General features: G+C 39.7%; 1 protein-coding gene across 1 annotated transcript; it reads right to left on the bottom strand.

Annotated features, from left to right (window-relative positions):
• Positions 1-5,624: 5,624 nt before the first annotated feature.
• LOC102720878 (nicotinamide adenine dinucleotide transporter 1, chloroplastic-like) lies at positions 5,625-9,473 on the bottom strand. The gene is made up of 9 exons (XM_006654230.2): positions 9,023-9,473; positions 8,821-8,916; positions 7,620-7,726; positions 7,353-7,401; positions 7,161-7,270; positions 6,734-6,828; positions 6,549-6,637; positions 6,295-6,389; positions 5,625-6,193 (listed from the first exon to the last, which is right to left on the bottom strand). Exons 1-9 carry the CDS (start codon positions 9,144-9,146, stop codon positions 5,945-5,947), a joined length of 1,014 nt encoding a protein of 337 aa, XP_006654293.2. The 5' UTR covers positions 9,147-9,473; the 3' UTR covers positions 5,625-5,944.
• Between the last annotated feature and the right edge of the window lie 14,320 nt (positions 9,474-23,793).

The raw sequence follows: 23,793 nt of genomic DNA, 5'->3' as shown, positions 1-23,793 counted from the left end.
TATATGTGGCCTCTTCAACTCTGTCTTCATCCTACGTGGCTTTGACAGGATCAGGTTGCATCATAAAATCAGAAGGATTATAAGTTTAACATGCCTAGTGATCACTGGGCTAGAACCATGGGTATGCATTCTCATACATATCTGAACAAAGTTGAGAAATCCAAACAGAAACATACATAGTTGAAGTGAGTAGCTACTGGTACTTACTACTTACCAAAACGCAGTATAGCTGAAGAACTCGATGCCGACGGACATGAATAGCAGGGACGCCGACGAGAAGACGGCATGCCCGATGGGAGAGCGGTGGACCTCCTCGCACTCAGGTCTCGACAATGCCAGCAAGCTTCATCGGCAGAGTACGGCGTCGCTCCGGCTGCTGTTGCTACTGCCTCGGCGCACGGGTGGAGCCTATCCTACACCAGCGCGTCGTGCCTGACGGCGGCAAGCATCGTCGTCCTCCTCCTCTACCTCACGCCCGTCACTCCCCTATTTGGCCCTCGCTGGCGCACATCGTGTCAGCGCTCCCGGCTGCCTTAGCCTCAACCAAGTGTTCGGCTAGCTCCGCTTAGCTTACCTGTGGCCCCCCTGTCCATCACCCTTACCCAGAGGACACCGCCGCCGCCCTTGCGTCGATCGCTTGTTCGGCCTCCGCCGGCCGCACGGTGTGTTGTCGCTCCTATCCACCTTAGCCTCAGCAAAGTGTGTGCCCAGCTCCGCCTCACCTCCCTGAACCTTCTTGGCCGTCGACCTCACTGGAGCTCGCCAGAATCGACGCCTCCATGGCCGTCGTCGCCATCCGAAATCGGCCGCCACCGCCAGCCTCCTTGTCGGCGTTGCAGCTGCCTCCACCTAGAGTAACGGGTTTCCCTCGGCTCCCTAATCTCAAAGACGGCCTCCCCTCACCGGTCCACCGCCCTCCTGGCCGTTGGTGCCCTTTCCTTTTGGCTGCACAGGGAGAGAAAAAAGAAAGAAAGGAGGAAAGAGAAAGAAGGAGAAAAAAAATAGAGGAGAGGGTTTTTATTTTTTTTCTCTATTTAACTGACAAGTGGGTCCTTACAAGGTTACTAGAATGCCACGTCTAACATTTCTAGTATTAGGTTTATAGACGATTTTGAAACTCGGTGTTAACATAAGGGACCAGGAGTAGAGTTAGATCTAACAAATAAGTTTACTTCAGGTCACTTAACTTAATATCGAGATTTTTTAAAGTTACTTAACTACAAAACTAGAAATATATATCTCTAAATTTATTTAAGCTGTTCAAAGGGAGGTCCCATGATAGGATTGACTCAATTTTTGTCCAGGGATTGACAGGACACCCTAGTCAGAAAAATAATAAAAATGTGGGACCCACGTGTAAGCGACAAAAAATATGGAGTCAGCAATCTCCTTCTCGGCGGCGTCGGCGAGCGAGCGAGGCTGCGGAGCGTCCGCGGTGGCAAGCGGCGGGCGAGCGGCAGCTCCGGGCTTGGGAGGAGTAGAGGGACTTGGGACGCAGGGGCGCGTCTTGATCTTTCATTTCCCGTTTCTTGAAGGGAATGATGGCCCGTTCTGTCGGTGCTCGATTCTGTCTCCTCGCCTCCGCTTCTTGATTGTTGTTTTCCCGTTTCTTGAATTCATGGTCTTTTCTCTTGCTGCTTGACTATGTCCCCTCGCCCCCGTTTCTTGATTTTTCTTTTCCCGTTTCTTGATTTCATGGTCTCAGATTTCTTGACGATTCGGCACATGTGTAGGCAAGAGGTTCCTGCAGGCTGCCATGAGGGAGACAAGAGTGGACAAGAAGGTGAAGGGCGAGGCGAGCGATGAATTGCTGGAGGAGATCATGCAGCTAGCTCTCGAGTGCTTGCACATGTGCGGCAGCGACAGGCCAGCCATGAAGGAACTCACCCACCACTGCTCTTGTTTGTCGCCGCGCTCGCCCGCCACCACTCCGCTACCGCTCTCGCCAACCGCCGCTCTACCCGCCACCCATCGACCGCTGTCGCGCTCGCTTGCCACCCGCTGGTGGCCAGCCCGCTCTCCACCGGCTGCCGGCCTCCCTCACTGGAGAAGAAAAGAGAAGAAAAAAAATGTGCAGCTAACATGTGGCCCATGTATTTTTTTAATTTTCTTTTTTCTGCCACAGTAGCGAAGCCATCCATCTATACTATCATTATGGTTATGTGAGTTTAATGGTACATATTTCTGTTTTTGGTAAAGAGATCTTAAAAAATCTCATTGGTAAGTTGAGAGACTTCTGGTGAACTTATTCCTAAGTCTAATGTGCATGAATGAGAAAAATACTATTTTTGCCACTCACCTCACCGGACGAGCGAGTTTGATTTTCGTCCTTTAACCACAAATCTTAACGGGGCACTGATATATACGTGGAATGTCTGTAATAACATGATGTATAGGACATGGACACAATGGTCTTGCTCTAGGATGTCGTCATCTTCCCATTGCCTAAACCAATTATTAGTAAACTTTCATGGAATTCAGACAAGACATCCTTGTGCAAACATTGGTATCTGATACATAAAACAAATTCTAATAACCTTGCTTAATGTTATGTCTTTCATAATGAGGTTGCTATGCTTTCTCAAACTCAGCCCAATGATAATGTTTACAACTATTGTCTTAAATGAAAAGAGACTGCTTCAGCCGTTTATAGACAAAACATAAATGTCTATACTTTACGACAAAGACAAATAACCATGGCTAGTACTAGCAAGTGTCTCTACAAATTCAATCTAAAAGTTGTATTTGAAATTTAACATGGTCATAATTAAAAATAAAGACGTTTTCCTCGTGTCTATGAAATTGATTTTAATTTTGAGTTGTGTAAGTAGTAGCTGTGTTTGACCATGTTTAATGACCATATCTAGATATACACACGACTATTTAAACCGTCTTAATTTGTTTGACACGGGAGCAATGGCATCGACTATAAGATGGGCGCTAAAACTGTCTCTATCTCTACTAGGGGTGGATATAGCAGTCTCTATAGCACATAAAAACCATCTCTATATGTTGTTTTTGTTGCAGTCCAGAGAGAGACAATTAGTGGACACCTTTCGATAAGAAGGCAAGGGGTGTGATGGTGGTGGCTCCGAAGGAGCTGGTACCTATGGCGAGGGCGAGCTCGGACAGGAGCAACGTTACCATGGTTAACACCTGCACTACCATCCCTAGAGGCAGCGTCGCACCCTCCACCACCGACGACACCATCGCTAGGGTTGAAAATGGTACGGAAATATCAATTGTAATGGCTGCAGTTTCCACTTACTCCCGATCATTTTAGCCGGTAACGGAAATTCTTGAAAATGAAAATGGAAACATTGAAGTTGTCTAGAAACGGTAAAGCATTTTTTCAACCATTTTGTCGGAATTCCGTACTGGATCGGAAATTTCAAAAAAATATTGAAAAATTTCCAAAAGCCCACAAAAACCCTAGCCTAGCCAAGTCTCACAGGCATAGCCACACAACCCATCAACTCATCTAATTCACTAACCATAAAGAACACTTACTCTCCTGTCAGTCTATACTTAGTATGACATTAATTTATATGACGTGAGTATGAAGTGGTATTATTATGTACCTATCTTTATAGTGAATATGTAATTATATATATATATATATATATATATATATATATATATCTTTATTTCGACATGAATTTCCATCTACCGACCGATATCGATATATTTTCTACCGGTGGTTTTGTTTCTGGAATAACGATGATTCCAATATCGTTTTTGATTTACGATTCCAATATCGTTTTCGATTTTGTCTCTACCGTTCTGTTTTAGTTTCCGAATAAAAAATATGTCAATAAAAATCGGAGAGATAGTTTTTCGATCGTTTTCATCCCTAGCCGACGCCTTGGACAACACCTACATCTCCTGCTGCTGCACCATTGACTACTTGCCACATCTATACCATTAAATTTGAATATGAATAAGTAGTGTTTGTATCAGAAAAGTAATGTCTAGTATTATACTCTGTATGACATGGAGGATATATGTATTACATCATGATTGCTCTAACAAGGCTGGGTCGACAACGTGGAGGCCTTCCTCAACCATGCCTTTTGGACGCCAGCTTGAGACCAACGCCTGCAGGATTGACGGTGAGACTAGTTCTGTTCATGAATGAAGAGGCTATACAGACCTCAAGGACCACCTCGGGAAAGGACGGTGCAACTATACTCACGTGTCGTGAATTAGATAGGGAGGGAGAGAAGGTGGGAGAAGCATGACTCAGGTCCTCTGTAGTAAAAACAGTAACAGCAGAGGACAGAGTCTTGCGCTACAGGGATTTAAATTAGAACGGTAGTAGAATACTGTAGCAATCGTGTCCTGGCAGTACATCACCATACCGGTGCAATGTATCCCGCTGTTTATACTGTAGCGCTGTTTTTAGCTGTCCGTGGAGATCTACGTCCAAAAGATGGACCAATGCAAATCACTCTAGCACCTTTGCATTTTGTTCTTAAATGCAGAGGATCTTATTCAGGGAGAAGTAACGATGGAAAGAAAAGAGAGAATAATCAAATATGAAACCGTTTCGTATGGTAAGTCTTTAGCTATACCTACGTTCATGTATTGATCAATGTATATTGTTTATAGATTTAATAGTATCCAAATAAATCTAGACAATATTAAAAAACTTTATATTATAAAATGGATGTAGTAGTTAATACTAGAGTCAGTGATGTTGCTAGCCTAATTTTACTTTCTAGTCTCTTGCTGAGCTGGATGATCTAGGAGCTTATACCAGGCTAACCTTCGGTGCTCTTATGAAGCACACGATTGATAGACTGAAAAACACAACCAACAAACAGAAATGATTTTTTGATTGGACCGTAAAGGAAACATAAGATTTTTTTAAAAAAGAAAAAAACTCAAAGAAAACTATCCATGAGGTTGGACTTTTCCGTATAGTAGAACACATTGGAATTTCATAGGATTCAATAGAATACATAGTCTATGTAATTAGAATCATACAAAATTCTTATGTTTTTCATTCAAAGAGGCTTTAAACTCGCCCTAATTGCCTGGCAGCGTAGACACTTGTTGGAGACAACCCTGATCTGTCGGGTCCACTCAACTCAACGGTCTCACTCAGCGCGGCACCAAAGGAAAATGAGCTGCAGCCCGTATAGGTGAGGTAGAGTAGGGGCGGTAGAGATGGGGCCAGATATACAACGATTTGAGTTTGCAACTTTTGCAAGGCCCGTAATAGGCCTTGAGGCATTCAAGCAAGCCCAGAGAAAAATAATACCAAATTAATTCTACAAATTCTAGGTTAAAAAAAATGGACCAAAACATATCTCTTACGTGCTTCATAGAAAATTTTCAAATCCAACACAAGCCTTTGGAGGGCGATGGTACCACACACAAACTTCCATGACATGAAGGGAACACAGTGCTGGGGTGTCTGCTCGTGGCAAAACAACACCCATGATAGATGCCACATCACAAAATTCGAAGCATAAAAGTGGGGAAAACTGCTAAGTTGATCTCGCGTTGTAAGAGGTGAGCTTATTCACACTTGACCACTGCAAATACATATCACAAAACTGAATCTGCTACAAGGCATGTTTGGGTTCAGTATAACAACAGATCACAAGAGAAAAAAATAAAATGAATGGAGCAATTATTGTATCCACCTGATATTATTATTTTTTTCATCATCATCATCGGACAACATACCCATCAACTACCACCATGTCCCCACAGCCCTAAACCCATATACCTCCCCATTGCATGCTATCAAAAGTAATAATACATACAGAAATGCTAATTCCTGTCCTACACTATATTTTGTGCTTTCAGTGGTAGCTACCTGTTGCATTATCAAAATTTCTCTTTTAGGAGAGCCCTCTAACAAGGTAAATGCGGATGGTTTACTGGGTTTCTACTCAACAGTGACAACATGGATAGGAGACAAGACATACAATCAATGTTTCAGTGGTTGGGGTCGCTGGTCAGGGAAAGGAGGGAATACATCAAGAAGGAACCTGTGAATCATCTCAAAGCTGGTAAATGTTATTACTGCAGCAGGGGTTGTTCGCAACAGATTTGTTGCACATCCACGGTAGAAACCAGTCACACCCTCTTTATGATAAACCTTTCTGATACAGTCCATCACACCTTTATATCTTGCTTCAGAGTGTGCTCCCTGCTCTTGTAACCTTGAGCGAACAACCTGTAATGAATTATTTCAGATATATAACCAAAGTCAAGAATAAATTGAACAGAGAAAAGTTACAAGACTTGCGAACATCGTAATTGCATAGAAACAATTACCTCATGGGGATATGTCAACGTTGATGCAGCAACTTTAGCTAGAGATGAAGCAACAGCAACATCACCAAAACTTAATGCCTCCACAGTAGTATTATCTGTTAAACCATGACACTGTCATGTGTGGAAAAGGGCACAATATGGAGTCTACAAAATGTAGTAGACATGGTACATGTACATGCATAATTGCACATGCATTTTGTGGTGTATATTTTCAGAAATTGTGCCCCCTATTGCTCAATGCGTTGAGAGATTACCTCGCTCAGCCAGATAAGCTTTGATTTTCTCATATGCAGGAAACTGAATAGCAACATGACTGATACCGGCCAAGGCAGGGACAAGTCCGCTTTTCAAAAGAAAAAGGAATCAAGCAAGTATAGAAAACATATAATTATCAAACAGTGCAAAATCTTTGTATCAATACATTTCCATGGAAAGCTACCTGTAAAGTCCACGAATGCCTTCCTCATGTGCTATTCTTTTCAAAGCAGAGAGTGTACTTTTGTATGGGATCACCCCAGCTCTTATTCCTTGGGTCTACAAAAAAGGTATTGCAGCTGTTTACATGACTCTAGATAAAAATATAAAATTGTTGAATCAACTTTTGTAAGTATAGCATGTAGGTATGGATTTCTTAGGACAAACAGGTAGAAATAACTGGGGGAAGACCTAAAAGGAATTCAACAAATTTAGAAGCAATCATAGTTAATGGTAGTTACATTTAAAATGTGTGCATTCAGTAAACATTTGGAATGAGGTAGGAATTGCATGCAGATTTTGGAACTTGCCTAATTATAGGCGAGTCAGAATATTTGGTATTAGACTCTTGGGTCTACTACTGGTCCTGACAAGTTATGGTCACAGGATACCTGAAATCTTGTCTTCACAACCCAAAGTGGATTTGTTGCAATAGTAGTTGCACCTCCAGCACATGATGCAGCAATAACATTTGCCCCTAAGGACAGCTGGTGACTACCATCTGCAAAATGAATGTATGGTACCACATGATAACAGACAATGATATACTGGCAAGGAAGTCATATGCAGGGTAAAACACTAACCATCGGAAGAAAGCAAGCTTTTAAGCTGCTCATACACAGTAAAATAGACCTGAAATTCCATAAGAATATTATTAGTTCAAGAAGAGATCATAGACATTTGATTCATTTGGAATATAGTGTACTATTACTATCCTAATGAGTGTCATCCATGGGTGTTCATACAGAAAAACTATAGTGTTATCATTAGCATCATTGTTTTTCATTTATAATTTACAAAAATCTCATCATTGGAGTAAGTGGGCCTATACTGTAAGGGTAAATACTAACCGCCCAGTTAGGCAAGAGTGCCAGAATAGTTGGGGATAGACCACGATACATTCCCCGAAAACCTTCCCTCTGAGCAATCTGTTGTAAGCTTCCAATTATCACACTACCTAGATAATAGAACAGAGAACTGATGTAATGAAACTTAGCTTTGGAAGTAATTCTCAAATTTACGCAATAGTATCTTGGTATAGTACAAAGCAATTTAGTGCAGACACAGAAGAATTTGAGAAAATATGCGAAGCATCAAATGTCTATCTACAAGGATGCCAATTAGACAGTAAGAAGTTATGAAGAAAGCACATAATCCATGCATCAATGCTGTTCTCTACATACATAGGATGACCTGCTGGAATTCTTGAGTACAAAAGGCCACACCTACTCTAGATAGAACCCATGCATGTGAGATTGAGATCTTGCTGTTAAAAACAACTTTTCCAACCAAGCATGTATGCCAGCAGATGTTGTAGGAAATTCAAGTTCAGAACATGTCAACTAATAACACCAGAAAATCCAGGCATGGAAATATTAGGGATACTATATCTACACATATGGGCATCATGAAATGAATTCCAATACAAGACAAAAAGACCAATATGCAGACAATGCCCTCGTAGAAGTTTGCTGCTTTTCTTCACATGTTCATATATCTTAATGCTTTTCACATGCATAAACGAATCCCACAACAAATAGCATGCTGCATGCTTTACTTTCATTCTTGAAGTGCATGATCTCATAAGTTCCCAACAACCCTGCTCGACACGTGAAGCTCCCAATTAGCTTGGAGGTATCAATAGAGTCAAGGTTTGAGAAACGTATACTTGATACCAACCAAAAGCCTCAAGATTCATAACTGTCCAAGCAAGCAATCCGAACTGTTACGACATCTAAAAGCATATCTTTCGTTGACGACAAGGTCTTTCTCTCAAATCCCCAAATCTTGGAAACTTCCAAGTAAAGCCACACACAGAAAAGCACAAAATTTGCTCTGGTTTACTACCAATCCCATTCATGCAACCACTGTCTATTCTGACCACCATATGCACTGGTCTGCGCCAACAGCCTGCGCAAACTCCTGCTTACTCACCACATTTCATCATGCACAGGATATAAATTGTTGTTTATAATAGATTTATGCGCAGTTCTAACTCTGCAGCAGCAAACTGAAAGTAAGTAGCAAGAATTACTCTAGAGAAATGTGCACCTCCAAATGTTCCGGTAGTGATTTTGGGCCAGCCGTGCACCTGAAACCTAGTCTTGATCACATCTAACGGACACACGAAGGTCGCCGCTACCACACCTGCTCAAAAAAAAAAAAAAAATCCCCAAATCCAACGCTTGCTTCACACAGACATCCCCGAAATAAACAAGACCAAAATTGGGCAAGAGCTGGAGCGCTACGCTACCAGCGGAGGCGCCGGCGCCGGCGTGGCAGAGGAGGCCGCGCGCGGAGGTGGCGTGGTGACTCTGCTGCGAGGACGCGGACGGCGGCGGCGCCGCCGTCGGCGAGGTCCCCACGTCCCCCGGCATCCCCCCCACCTCGACCGATCTGCTCCCCTTCAGGCCACGGAACGGAAGCGCGTCTAGGGCTACCGCTCCCTCCCCCTCTATCCGAGGAGACGCCCCGCACTAGCACGCTCCGAGGACGCCCTGATCTCGCATCGGCCCGCCGGTCGCCGGCGACGTCCGTGGCGCGCTCGCAGCAGCCGGAGCCCGAGGCGAAGGCAGAGCCCTAGGGTTTGTGGTGGGGATCTGAGGCGGCGGGAGGCGCACGCATTGGGCGGCGGCGGCGGCGGCGCGGCGCCTCGTTTTCTCCTCCGTTTCCGTCGTCACGACTCACGACATCCTCGCCTCGCTTGTGGCGTCTCCCCCCTGCTCATATGCCTCTCCTGACCTCGCGGTGGGCCCACGCGCCACGTCCCTATCTCGCTGACCGTGGGACCTGGCCCGATTCCCGGGTCCACGTGTCATTGGGGGGGTGCGGTAGGTGTATTGCTTGCCTTCCTTTTCGCCTCGCCGTCGTGCACGTGCGGCTCCCCCCTCTGACACCCCGAGCCCAGGATGCAGCAACAAACGTGGACCCGACCGGATTCCCCGGTGGGTCAGGTGTGCTGTGGCGGCGTGGGGCAAACAAGTCATTGACTCGTAGCATTTCCTTCGCGTGTGCGTGCAGTACAACTTTAGTGTGTGTCCTGTATTATATAAATTTTGATTTTTTATTCATAATGTTTAATCACTTGTGTTATTTAAAAAAATTTAAAAATATTATTTATTTTTTTATTATTTTGTTTATTATTAAAAGTAGTTTAAGTATTACTTATAAATTTTTATATTTACACTAAATTTTTAAATAAGACGAATAGCTAAAGATTACAAGTAAATAATCCCAATCCCATATAATCTAGAACCGAGAGATTACTATATACTAGTACCTAGGAAAAATGGAATCTCTCCAGAGTATGTTCGCTTATGTTATCTAAATAGTTATAAATAATTAAAAAATAGATTAATATGATATATATCACATAACAAATATGTAAATTTAAATATGATTCTATAATTTATAACAAAAATAAAAAATTCAAATTCTTTTAGTATGTGTATATTCATAGTAATAATTTGTAGAAGTCATATTTGAACATGTATATTTATGAAATTGTATATTTAGTATAAATAGATCTTTATATAATTTTTAAAGTTTTTAACTATTTGTATGATATACAATAATTGGGGATATGCTATTAATTGCAATTATAATGTGAGACACTAGTTATTATTAGATACCACTCTTACAATGCAAATACTACTAATTTATATTTTAATTTAATATTACGTATCTCTTATTATGTCTGGTTGCATGTCTCATACAATACATGATTTTTTTCCTCGTTATTTATTATTAACGTGCTTGTCACATCATTTTTTTATCCTACATAATAGCTCGTTTAATTCAATTCTATTAATATTATTTTAGTCATTAAACTGCCCGGGCAGGGGTTTTCGCGCGTATACACCGTCTTTCCGCGACTTGGGGAGGCCACGTTTTTTGAAACAACGAACCCACCTTACAGCCACGTCGCTGTCAAGTGGGCCCCTGGTGTGACCGATACTGAGCTGGGTGCATGTCGGGGCAGCGTGAGCGTGTCCTGGCGGGCCGGGGCCCACGGCGGTGTCTGGTCGCCGCTTAACCGGGTGACGTGGTGGAACGGCAGCCGTACGTGCATCATTGGACGGAGCTTGAATCGACCGGACGGCCCAGATGGGCTCCCGGGGACCATCGGCGGCAGGTACCCAATTTTCGGCCTGTACAGTTTGTGGTCAAAATTCAACAAAATACGTACCACCACAACATTACTAATTCATATCAATATTTGTTGATAGTTCCATAAACTTTTAGTCACAAAACTATACCAAATCTTGGTAAGAATATCAAATAATGCACGACCTTTGCAATTAACTTTATAAAATATTTGACAGGGCTGAATTTTGGTTTCGCCGATAAATAATAGTTTATTTTAGCAATAACTGAACATGCCTTTTTTTTCTTTTTCTCATTTCGCTTTCTTTCACCATCTCATCCACGGAAGATGTGGGAGATTAGATAAGCTCGAAGAATTTGGGGGTATCTTCTTGTTTTCCTTCGCATGGTGCGCCTGTTGCTGATGTTTCTTTCTCTGAATTTTGTGGGGGACAGATTGAAAGAAATGGACAAGTGTGTACCGTGCTTAAAAAGTTGAAGTGTTTATGTGCTTGAAACTTGTCTTTGTGTTGTATGTACTTCCTTGGCTAGTTGGTACATAGACATAATTATTCTTGTGGATTGATTTATACCACTAACTCCATTTTATAATATAAAGTATTTTAGCCTTAACTAACTAGATTTATATCGATACTAATATGTCAGACATATATGCAAATTATTTGTATTAATTAATTTTAAATATAGATAGATAAAAATAGAAAGTATTATAAGAGATAGTACTTTACAGAAAGGTAAGATCAATGATACCTTTGTCACTCTTTATCTGTTCACATCCAGAAATCCTAATCCGGCTTACCCCGTCTACTGCAGTTCGGTGTTTTTTAGCCATGCCTTTCACTCTTTTTTCTAATGTTATTACAACACCATTTCTGGTGCTAAGTGTCACAAGTGCACAATTACTGTATGTCTGTATGTTTGTATCACGCTAGTATCATGTAAATGGAAGTCAGTGTCAACTTTAAATTTAGAGTTGCTTTTAAGGTCTTTTTATCAAAGTTTATTTTTTTTCCAGCATTAACATCACTAAAAATATGTATATATGAGTTTTATTCACAATTTTTTTAATAAATATATTGTTTCGGCCTTTTCATTCCTTTGATCGGACGTGCAGGTGGATTATGGATTGTTGTGGACACTCCTTTTATTTAAGCTTTTCAAAGTTGCAATTTCTACTAAAACTTTCTTCATCAACATTTCTTTGCTAACTTTTTGAAAACGACCTTTCAACTTTGTAACAGTTGGTGCATTTGTTGTGTGCTCGAATAATTATTATAAACTCGGTTTGTGCCATCGTAGATCAACCAACCGTAGTTCAATCAGGACCACAAAACATGCATCAATGCAAGCTCACATCTACTTATTGGCAAGCACCCACAGCTAAAATTCAAAACTTGAAACTGAATTTTATAGTTGATTTTAAGTTTTTCCCCCTCACCAAAGTCTTTTTTCTAGAAATTTTCTTTTAAACCACTATTAACACACATAAAAAAGATTTTCTATAAAGTATTTCTTGTTGCATTGTTTTTTTTCATGGCTTATTTGTAGCAGTAGCTAGAACAATTTACTGGATCATATGGGACCAGCACAAGTAAAGCAAGTGTTGAATACTGGGGTTGCCCACTTGTGAGAGTTAACACCTATTTTTTTAATTGCGAACATAGTACAAACATAAGCACTTATAAACATGTGTGAATAGTCACGTAATCATGCTATAATCGCATGCGCACGCACCTTATCCTTATGAGCATATCCAAAAGATTAGACCAGTATATCTTGATATTAACAAAGTTACCATAGACGTCTCGTTGAAGATGTGTACATTGCCACAACTAAAATAATAATTAACCGTGAATCCGAAGATTCTTGTGAAGTCTAGGACTGACCCATAGTGGATATGTTCCACCATAACAAACTAGCCAGTTGAGCTATGCTTAGCCTGCTATGAACTCATATTTGTGCTAAAAAATTAGACTAAATCAAATTTTATGATTTATGAAAAGAGAGAAGGAGTAGATTTCATCCAGATGAAACCTAGTATAAATATTCATCTATATATTGGAAACAGGATGGAACTCTAAAGGTTTCATCCTATACTTTGGAAATGGAAATAAAACCCCACCATGACTAAATCGTTTCACAACATAATTCAATAATTGCTATGGCTAGCATATAAAACCATGGAATAAAAATGGTGCATTAGAAGCATTTGTTTCCATCATCAACCCCTCTGTAGATGATATGGTATTTTTGGAAACCATAAAATGAAACTCCCCTAAGATATATATAGACCATTCTGATTATTCTTAAAAAATAACTGAACGATGAAGTGGGCTTAAGTAAGGTATCTTATGGAGGAACCAGCTCACCAGGTTCAAATCCTAGATTTGCCAAGTCTTTGTATTTTCAGCTAATTGTTCCCAGTGACGAATCTTTTAAGTCTAATTAATCTATCATTAACACGTGTTGGTTACTGTAGTACTTATGGGCTAATCACGTGCTAATTAGGCTTAAAAGATTCGTCTCACGATTTCCTCCATAACTGTATAATTAGTTTAAGTGTTTATGTATATTTAATATTTTATTTAAATGTTCAAAGATTTGATGTGATATTTTTAGGAAAAAATTTTGGTAACTAAACGGGGCCTGGAATTGGCTATCGAACCCGATCCCGCACAAACAGAAACCGTCCTATCCAGTCAGAGAGAGATCTGGGCGTGGTCGGCCATGAAGCGAATCCAGTCCTAATCAAGGAAGATTGCAACATGCAACCACGAATTGATTCTTTGATGCAAAGAAATTGCAAGGGAAGGGCGACAGCAACGCAGCAGCAAAAGGGAGAATGACCGCCTTCAATTCCGAATGATGCCCCTAATCCATCATTTTTACACATTGTCTCGCCTTTTATGGATCGCCGCTGATGGTGTTCGTAATGCCACGTAAAGAGCGAAAGATGGCAGTGCAGTTGGAAATAATTCGATATGATTATAGGTCCCTGTCACACATAATGAGAGAGGTTGCCTTTTTAAGCTCGGGACAATTTCGTTCTTGCCCTTATTCCAAAGTCTAATAGTGATTTTACCTATTTTTTTTAGTTTTCGTATTTATCCCTGTTTTTTTAATTGAATGAACTGGTTGACCCTCTTTTGGATGGAAGTTATGAGACGGTTAGTAATGAAATGTAACTAGTTAAAAAATAAAAGATTTAATTTCTGAAATTGTAAAGGACAATTTTGTCCCTGTTACAACTAGAGAGAGAGGGGAACAGTTTGGAGTGGCATCTTCCAAATCTGAGCACGACAGCTTGGGAGGGGGGGGGGGGGGGGGGCGGCAGGGCTGCAGGCAGGCAGCGCCTAGCTGGGAGGGGCGTGAGTCCATATATATTCATATATATTGTTATGATTTAGAATGGAATAACTAAAATAACAAGGGTAAAAATAAAATTATCGAGAAAGGGTAAATTAGTACTTTAGCATTTGAGTTAACACAGTTAGTACTTTTATCCAAAAAATGGGCAACCAGTTCGTTCAGTTAAAAATAGTAGGGGCAAATACGAAAATCCTAAAAAGAAGGGAAATAAAATCAATATGAGAATACGAAACAGGGGCAAGAACAAAATAGCCCCTTTAAGCTTAGGTCACTTGAAAATAAAATTACTCGAATATTCAGAACTCTAGATTCCTTGATACCTTGCAGGCGACATATGGAAATTAACCGTGCTAGCAATATACTCGTGGCAACGCTACAACCTAATATAATAATATAAATAAAATATTATAATTTTAATGCAATTATATATAAACCAAATATTGAAATTTGTTTGTCTATCAAGAATTTGTTAATTTTATTATTTAAACAAATTGTGACCAAATAGCAACAAACCACCCGTTAACAGTGACGATTAAAGTTTTGCATAACTAATTATAGGTTGGACCACATCGTAAGAAACTAAGAGTTTTCAAGTTTGAACAATAATTGCAGAACTTATGAGACCGTGTTTATATGTTAATTTTAGAAACATTACAACAATAAATTGATACACTAATTTTAGAATCACTACAATATCAAGTACACATATTTCCATAAAAAAAATTAGTTAAATAATTTATTTATATTATCTGATATTAACATAAAATTTAAACTATATAAAGCTAAATTTGTGAAAACCACTTTATACGAACATGAGTTGCATCATATACAACTTTCCATTCTATATATCAAAAGTACAAAACCACCATGTAACTCTCAAGTCTAAATTTATTATGTTTAAAAACAAATTTATTTGCGTCTTCTTATATTATATAGAAAGATATTTAAATCAAATATTAAGTGATCATATAATTTATAGCAAATATTTATCACACGAGTTTTTTTGTAGTTTTAAAAAATATATGACGGTTTTTAACAAAGTGAAATTAGTAATGTTATTTTTCATTAGTTGTGTTTCCAGTTCATTATTATCAGCAGGTGCACATTTTTTTCCATGATTTAAAAATATTTTACAATGACGCATTATTTAACAGATCAAGAAATTTACTTATTTCACATAAAAACATAGTGCAAACAAATAGAACACCGGATACTCATTTCTATTTTATCAAATATTTATATGATATTATTGTTAGTGATTTGACTATTTAGGCATCTAATAATAGTGTTATAGAGCTTTGGTCAATCCTATGTTTAGCATAACTGTTATATGACATTGATCACGAACTTCATTGTATTGGTATCATTGTCGGTGTTCTAACGGTGTGATTAAAAAATGTGAATGAACCTTGATTTTAAAGATATATTGCATATTTGCAAATATTTATGATTAATTTTTTTATAATTATCCTTATATAAATACTAATATATAGAAAATGTTTCTAATTGGAAAGATATTTTCTAACGTATGTAAACTTTATAATTGATAAGATAATTTCTAATTTAGAAAGTCATAGATATATGAAAAGTCTATGTAAATAGAGGTAAAGTATGTTCTAGCCATCTGATCTTATGAAGATGATTTTAGTCATTGGATTTAAAGAATGATAAATAAAGTACATAGGATGAGTAAAAGTTATTCATGCATGGTATGAAAGATGTGGGGAAGATAAATGAAATGTGCACGTGATTTAGGGAGTCGGTAAAGTGGAGTCGCATATTTGACTGTTGGATTTGATGCATTAGATTTGATGTGGGGAGGATAAATGGAATGCGCGTGTGATTTGGGGAGCCAGTAAAGGAAGGAGGGTATATGAAACATGGACCGTCCGATTTAATGCAGATGATTTGAGCCGTTATATTTGTTCAATGTGTAAAGCAAAGTTTGTGCACTATCCGGATAGATAACCACAAAATTAGGCTCCTAAAGAGCTGATTTGAGCAAGTTAGGACTCACGGTCCAAATTTTAGTTAGGTAATAAAACTTTAAGCAGTGACGGATCTACCAAACAATATTAGAGATGTCTAAACAAAAATATTAGATGGGTCTAAGCAAACTATATAGAGCTTCAACCCTCTATTTTTATTAATCATTAACATAATGTTACTGAGCCTAGTGGGGCTCCTATAATTTTTACGGGATGGGGGGGCTCATGCCCCCATCGCTCTAATGCTATATTTGTCCCTGATTTCAAGGGTTTCCAACCGAGCCATTTCTTGGTAGTAATTTCATCAACATGTATTTCTTTCCATGCTTTCTTAAAGTAAGGACCGTGCTGTTTTAAATATAAGTAGATGTTGATTTAATTTATTTCACAAATAAATCATGACATTAAACAGTAAAAACAATAGAACCATTTGAGGTGATCTAGCCATATAAATCAAAGCAGTACACACAAGTAGATCGAATATAAGAAACATCGTTGAAACGTACCGATGATTCAGAATTGGGTTTGAATTGGAGCATTCGTAGCAGTACTACAACCATTGAGAGTGCTGCGATATGGCCGAATAAGGATGAGGCACTGTGATGGATGAATAGGGAGTAGTAGCGCGTAGCACTTCCCAAAAACCATATTCGCTCTCTTCCTATGTAGGGCATTGGCGGCGACGGCTATAGAGACCTACTCTCCTGATTTGCCGGTGCGTGCTAGCGAGTGGGGCGGAGTAGGCGACTTGCGATGGTGTGGTACAGTAGAGGTAGCACACCCTAGATGTTTTTTCATGTATACTGAGTGGAGGCTCGACTAGATATTTATAGGGAGATCAGGACGTATGTATTACTTCAACAACTTGTAACCGAATCGGATAAGTCACGCATAACTTATACGGACTCCATGTGAACAAGATAATCAAGAGAGGACCAAAACAAACTCTACATAAATCTGATAAGGTTTGTGTGCCTGTGCCAGGCCGGATGAGCGAGCATGCTTGCGGTTCTCCAGTTCTCTCACACCATTGCTTTAGGATAACTCTCTTATAAGGAGGTCTCTATTTCCTAGAATAAGCAAGGTGGACTAAACTTCACATGCATATCTTCCATGAGGTGAGTTTTTGAGATTTTCTTAAATTATTTCTCCTGTGGCACATGGCCCATAACCTAATTCCAACAATCCCCCACTATATCTCAAATACTCATAAAGATTTGCTTGTTTCTAATGTTCTGTTTATACACTGGTGTTTCAACGGAGACCAGTTAAGGTTGAACATCCATAAAGAACTCTGACCTACACTCACTCACAACTTGAACAACAGAGTATGCTTTGAATTGCAAGTTTTGTGCAAGCAAGCTTTACTTGATGCCTTAACTGATACTAGGCCGTTAGTAGCCCACTGTTCGGTTGGAGCGTATAAGTCATACTTCATGTTCTTTCATAAGCTTCTTAGATTCACCCAAAATCTCCATGTATTGTGATTAACAGTCAAGCTTATATAGGTGTATTCTTTCAAGAATACTATATAGGACAACACCTTTGCTATTTAAAGCCAATAGAATACATAAATATAATTTGCATCCTGCCTTACAACGTAGGAGAGTACATACATCTTCATCTAAAGAGGGTTAAAAATACTCTCCTCTAGTTAACTACTAGCTTGTTCTTCTTAGGTTCTACTTTATGGGATCTCTGATCACATCGATTGTGTTTCCACCATAGCATAACTCACATGAGTCATATCCCCATCTAGTTCGATACATTATCTATCATATTTCAAGATAGCCCTTTTATGAAAAGATCTGCTAGGTTTCCAGCTGTTTAGACATAATCCAAACTGATTATTCTGGAATTTTTAACTTCCTAATAGACTTCAATGGCCTCTTCACGTGTCTAGACGATTCCATATTATCCTTAGAACTGTCCACCTTGGCAATAACAATTTGATTGTCACAGCTCATAAGAATAGCTGGCATGGGTTTTTCAACTATAGAAAGATCCATTGATAGATCTCATAGTCATTCCACCTCAACAGTAGCAATATCTAGTGCCGCCAGCTCTGCTTCCATGGTTGATCTTGTCAATATGGTCTATTTGCAAGACTTTCATGAAACAACAACACCACCTAGTTGAAAGTGCATCTAGCTCCTAAACGGAATTTTGGATGATTAATGACAATGCTAGACAAGCATGTGTACGCTAACCCTTATGATGTAGATAAGATAAGGAATCAATTTCACTTGAAGGAGTACGTGATCAATTTCGAAGCATATGCAACCCAAGCAAAGTCTTTTGGAGTTGAAGACGTTCGAAGGCAGAATTTTATTTTTCGTTTTTGAGTCGTAGGAACTCCGTACTATTAAGAGGGGTCACTGAAATCTCTGTGTGCATCCAAGAGTCGTTAGCGTCGAGTCTTGTTGAGATAGAGGCTTGTGGTGTTGTCCCTGTGAAGCAGGGACAGGACAGTCCGGTAGCCGGACAGTCTAAACCTTGGTCTGGCTCCTGTCCCAGCTGGAGTTGTTAAGTGTCGATCGGACAGTCCGGCCCCTTGGCCAGACTGTCTGGTTACATTTCTTTTCTAACGACTAAGTGACGTCTACCAGCCTATATAAGGTCCCTTTAGATCTAGCCATTGGTGAGGCTTTATGTTCGAATTCACTGGTTGCTAGGGCAAGTATAGCATCTCTCAAGCCTCCCCACTAACCCAAAACACTTCCTAGAGAGATTAATTGGTGGATCATGTCTTAGGAAGAGTGTTTAGGCTAGTGAGTGATTGAGTGATTGTTCTTGGGTGAAGATGGATGCATGTGGAGTCAAGGTGGCCTATTACTCTTGAAGATTGATCTCCTAGGCGGATAGGTGTCGTCCGCGAGCCTCCGATTCTTGTGGATCGCCCAGGAATAAGTTGTGAAGGTTGGTGCCTAACCTCCGCACAGAAATAGGTAAGATAGATAGTGGATTCTTGCGCTTCTTCATAGAGGGCTGCAACGTAGTGCGGGTTGCAACCTAGGGCTGGGCAAGCCGCCTTGATCTTGACCTTAGTGGTCGATCGAAGGGGTTCTAATCCTTAGGTGTGAATCCGGAGACCGGTGTTAGGCTTATGGAAGGAAGCCAAGAGAGGGAAAGAATCGAGAGAGATCTCGCTCGCATGAGCGCCTCAACGTAGAGTAGGATCGAAAGATCCGAACTTCAGGATAAATCTTTCGTGTCTTTGTTCTTGTGATTTCTGTGTTCTTTCTGTTCTTGCGATATTTCTGCATTTATATTCTGCACACGATCACTTCACGTTCCCACGAACATCATTGAAAAAGGATACCTTTAGGTCTGCATTTTTACTGACCGAACGGTCTGGTGTGCTAACTAGGACGGTCCAGCCAGAGCTCTCGGCCTAACCTGAGAGTGCCAACTAGACAGTCTGGCCCCTATTAACCGCTGTTGTTTCGAAGAATTTTTCAGGACACCTATTCACCCCTCCTCTAGACTGTCTCCCTGGGACTTCGCTAGTGTGAAAACATATCCACTTGTGCATGCAGCTTTGATCTCATTTGCATGCATGTGGCTTTGATCTTATTTGCATCAAAGATCTAGTTAGAATCACTGTGTCATTCTAATACTGTTGGGTACACTGCATAGTGAAGTGCAAAGTTCATCGTATCCTTCAAATAACGGATAACTCGCTCGAGTGCACACCAATGATCATCTCCCGGATTAGAGGTAAACCGGCTCAATTTGCTCATAGTAAAGAAGATACTAGGCCTAGTTGCACTTGCTAGGTACATAAGTGAGGCAATTATCTTGGAGTATTCCAACTGATTCCTAGTAAGCCTCTTGCTCTTTTAAAGCAATAGACTAAGATTATAAGGTGTTGGAGAAGGCTTACTATCAATATAGCCACAAGTAAAAACCTTTTCCCCATAAGGAGATTGCAAGAGTGTAATGTCATCATCACCTCTAATTAGCTTAACGTTTAAAATAACATTAGCTACTCCTGGATCTTTCATATCAAAGTTTAAAGATGAGAATTACTTAATCTCATTTATCACTCTAATATTTGTATGCCATCAACATACAAATACAAAATAACTCCACCCCATCGTAGTGGCAGTAGACACACTTATCTGCCTCATTGCTTGCAAAGTCGATGTAGACACTATCAAATTTCTCATGCCACTATTTAGGTGCTTATTTTAGACCATACAAAGATTTCAATAACTTTAGCACCTTGCCTTCTTGACCTTATACTAGAAATCCATCTAGATGCTCCATATAAATTTCCTCATACAACTCTCCATTAAGAAAGTTGTCTTAACGTCTATTTGATGCACAAGAAGACCATGTGAGGCAGCCAAAGAAAGTAGTACACGGATTATGGTCAATCTAGCAACAAGTGAGTAAGTATCAAAGAAATATTTGCCTTCCTTTTGAGTATGCCCTTGGCCACAAGTTGAGTCTTGTACTTTACAATAGTACCATCAGGCCTTAGCTTCTTTTTGAATACCCACTTACAATCCATAGGTTTGCACCCATAGAGTAGCTATCATCTCCCAATTCCTATTAACGATAGTAAAATTCATTTCACTACGGACAACCTTATTTCAGTAGTCAGCATCACAAGATGCATAAGCTTCTGAAATCAAATTGAGAGTATTATCCACAAGTTACATAGTGAAATCCTGACCAAATGACATAGGTATCCTTTGTCTCTTGCTCATTCAAGAATCTTCACGGTCATCCTCCTCAAGGATACGCTTGTGTATATGTTCATCACCAAAGGTACTAGTAGAAGTTTGAGTTGTACTTTGTGTATTCTTCATTGAAAAAAAGTTTTCAAAAAAAAAGTAGCAAAACAAAACTCAATAATTGTACTAGTGTTCATGTCAGAAACCTCATATTTAACTATTAAAAATCTATAAGCAATACCATGGTGAGCATATCCTAGAAAGCCAAATCAATAACCTTAGGTCCAGCTTACACTTTTTTGAAATTAGTACATTGGCTTTTGCCAAACACCCACATGTGTGCAAGTAAGAAAGTGATGGTTTTCTCCCAACCCATACCTTGTATGGTATTTTATCCATATTCCTGTTAGGATCTCCGTTTAATACATGATTTGATGTCAACAGGGTCTCCCCCACCATGCCTTAGGTAAACCCATGATATCTAACATAGCATTCACCAAGTCAGTTAGCGTGCGGTTCTTCCTTTCATCAATCCCATTTGACTCGTAAGAATAGAGAGGTGTCCACTCCTGTATAATGCTATGTTTCTTATAGAATAAATCAAATTCATTTGAGAAACACTCTCCACCATGATCTAACAAAAGTCTTTTTATTTTTGTCAGGTTGATTTTCAACCTCTGCCTTATAGGTTTTAAAATAGTCTAGAGCCTCATCTTTCAACTTCAATAAATACACATAACAAAATCTAGTACCATCATCAATCAAAGTTATGACATATCCTTTTCCACCCTTTGTAAATACTCCATTCATTTCACAAAGATCTGAATGCAACAATTCCAATGGTGCCAAGTTTCTCTCCCCGACAGCCTTATCAAACTTGTGAGTTTGTTTTGATTGCACACAATTAGGGATGAAAATGGTATGGAAATATCCTAAACCGAACCGAACCATTTTCTACATTTGAACTGATCGAATTCGTATTTTCACTGAAATTTGGAATATTAAAAATTCAAAAACGGAACAAAAAATTCGGAATGCGAAAACGGAACGAAAACAGTTTTACGCTTGTTCGATCGAATTCTATATTTCTACATTTTATTCGGAATATTCCGTATTTGAAATTCGGTTAAAACCGAAATTAACCCACCAACTTCTAGCCCAAGCCCAATACCAGCCCATAATGTGAAAACCCTATCTCCCCAAAAATCCCAATCCCCAGTTCCCCACCATAGCCGTCGGCCGCCGAGCGGGAGAGGGGAGAGTGAGGCACGAGCGGGAGGGCGACTGGGCGTGGCGGCGACCTCCTCATCGTCGCCGGTCACCGGTCGCCGGTGGCACGCGGGTCCGGTAGCCACGCCCTTCCCCCCGCGGCTCCGTTGTCCAGGCCACGTCACTCCCTCCCTCTGCAACTGAAAATTGAGGTATGTTTATTGTTGTATGTTGCCGTTTACTTTTTTAAAAAAATTAACTTCTTTGATATAAAAATGAAACAACATGGATGATACCGATATCTTATTTTCATTCACTTCGCAAATTCGTAGGAAAAGAATAAGGAGGGTGATGAAGACTTGTGGAGGACACCGAAGAAGCAAGAGACAAGACATAGAAATTGATCCTAACATGGATGATGCTAATGAACTGTAGTCGGGTGTCATAATTCTATCCTAATTTACTTGCTACTTAATTGCTTGTTCTAGACATGTATTTGTGTGTTGTCGAGTTATTATTCCGTATTATTTTTTCGTATACCGACCGTGTTTGACATAATTTCGTTCGAATTGTTTCGGTTCCGAAATTCTTGATATTCCGTAAGTTCGTGTTCGTTTTCGTGTTCAAGTTTACCAATTTCGTTTTCGTTTTCGTTTTCAAATATAGAAGTAGAACACGGTTAAGATGTTTTTCGATCGTGTTCGACCGCTTTCATCCCTACACACAATGATAGAAATTAGAACCTTTAACAATGGAAAAAATTGGAATCATATTCATACTTAAAAGCCAAGACATTAAACCAAAATTAACATGAGATAAATATGAGTGGCAAACACTGGTTTCGTCATCCACATGGCACAAATTTGGTTCATATACTTATTATAGAAATTAGAAAGAGAAAAAGGAAACAAGCCTCCACACTGATAGCCTTTACCAATAACATATCCATGTTTAGATACAACTACTTTATTAGACTCAAACACCAAATTAAACTTATCTTTGCATAAAAAGGAACCACTAAGGAGATTCTTGTTGATAGTAGGGACGTGTTGCACGTTCTTTAGCTACATGATCTTTCCCGAAATGAACTTCGGATCTATCGTGCCAACACCATGAACAGTAGCATGCGACCCATTCCCCATTAGGACAAAGTAATCCCGAGTGACCCGATAAGAAGAAAATAACGAGTTATCAACACAAATATATACATTAGCTCCCCCGTCAACCCACCAATTAGTAGGCTGATTAACTAAAAGAACTATAGATAAATTTACCATACTCGATTCCATATCCAGTATTTCCAATGGTAATGTTGATAGACTTAGATGTCTGTCCTGTAGGTGCCTTCATTCCCTTACATTGCGAATACCTTTTGGCCAAGTGACCAGGCAAGTTGCACACAAAGCAAATTCTCTCTTTATCATTGTTGTTCCTGTTCTTCTTGAAGGTGGTACTCTATTGGGCTTTGAAATATTTGCCTTTGTTGTTCTTGTTTGTAGTCTTTTGTATCTCATTGGAACTAGGCTGTCTGTCATCGCCCTTAGATGTAGCGTCCTTTGCTCGAGCTTTTTTCTCAACATTAAAAGACACAATCAACCCCTCAACAGAGTACTCTTGTCTCTTGTGTCTGAGTACGGTAATAAAATTCCTTCATGGAGAAGGTAATT

The sequence above is a fragment of the Oryza brachyantha genome, chromosome 5 (assembly GCF_000231095.2).
Source record: "Oryza brachyantha chromosome 5, ObraRS2, whole genome shotgun sequence".
In the NCBI taxonomy this organism is placed as follows: domain Eukaryota; kingdom Viridiplantae; phylum Streptophyta; class Magnoliopsida; order Poales; family Poaceae; genus Oryza; species Oryza brachyantha.
This window is presented reverse-complemented; position numbering and strand designations above follow the sequence as displayed.

Coding starts and splice junctions, on each gene's coding strand:
- LOC102720878 (XM_006654230.2), bottom strand. CDS start 9,146: ATGCCGGGGGACGTGGGGACCTCGCCGACGGCGGCGCCGCCGCCGTCC. Junction 7,727..8,820: donor CACTACCGGAACATTTGGAG/GTGCACATTTCT, acceptor TCTATTATCTAG/GTAGTGTGATAATTGGAAGC. Junction 6,390..6,548: donor AGCTTATCTGGCTGAGCGAG/GTAATCTCTCAA, acceptor ATGGTTTAACAG/ATAATACTACTGTGGAGGCA.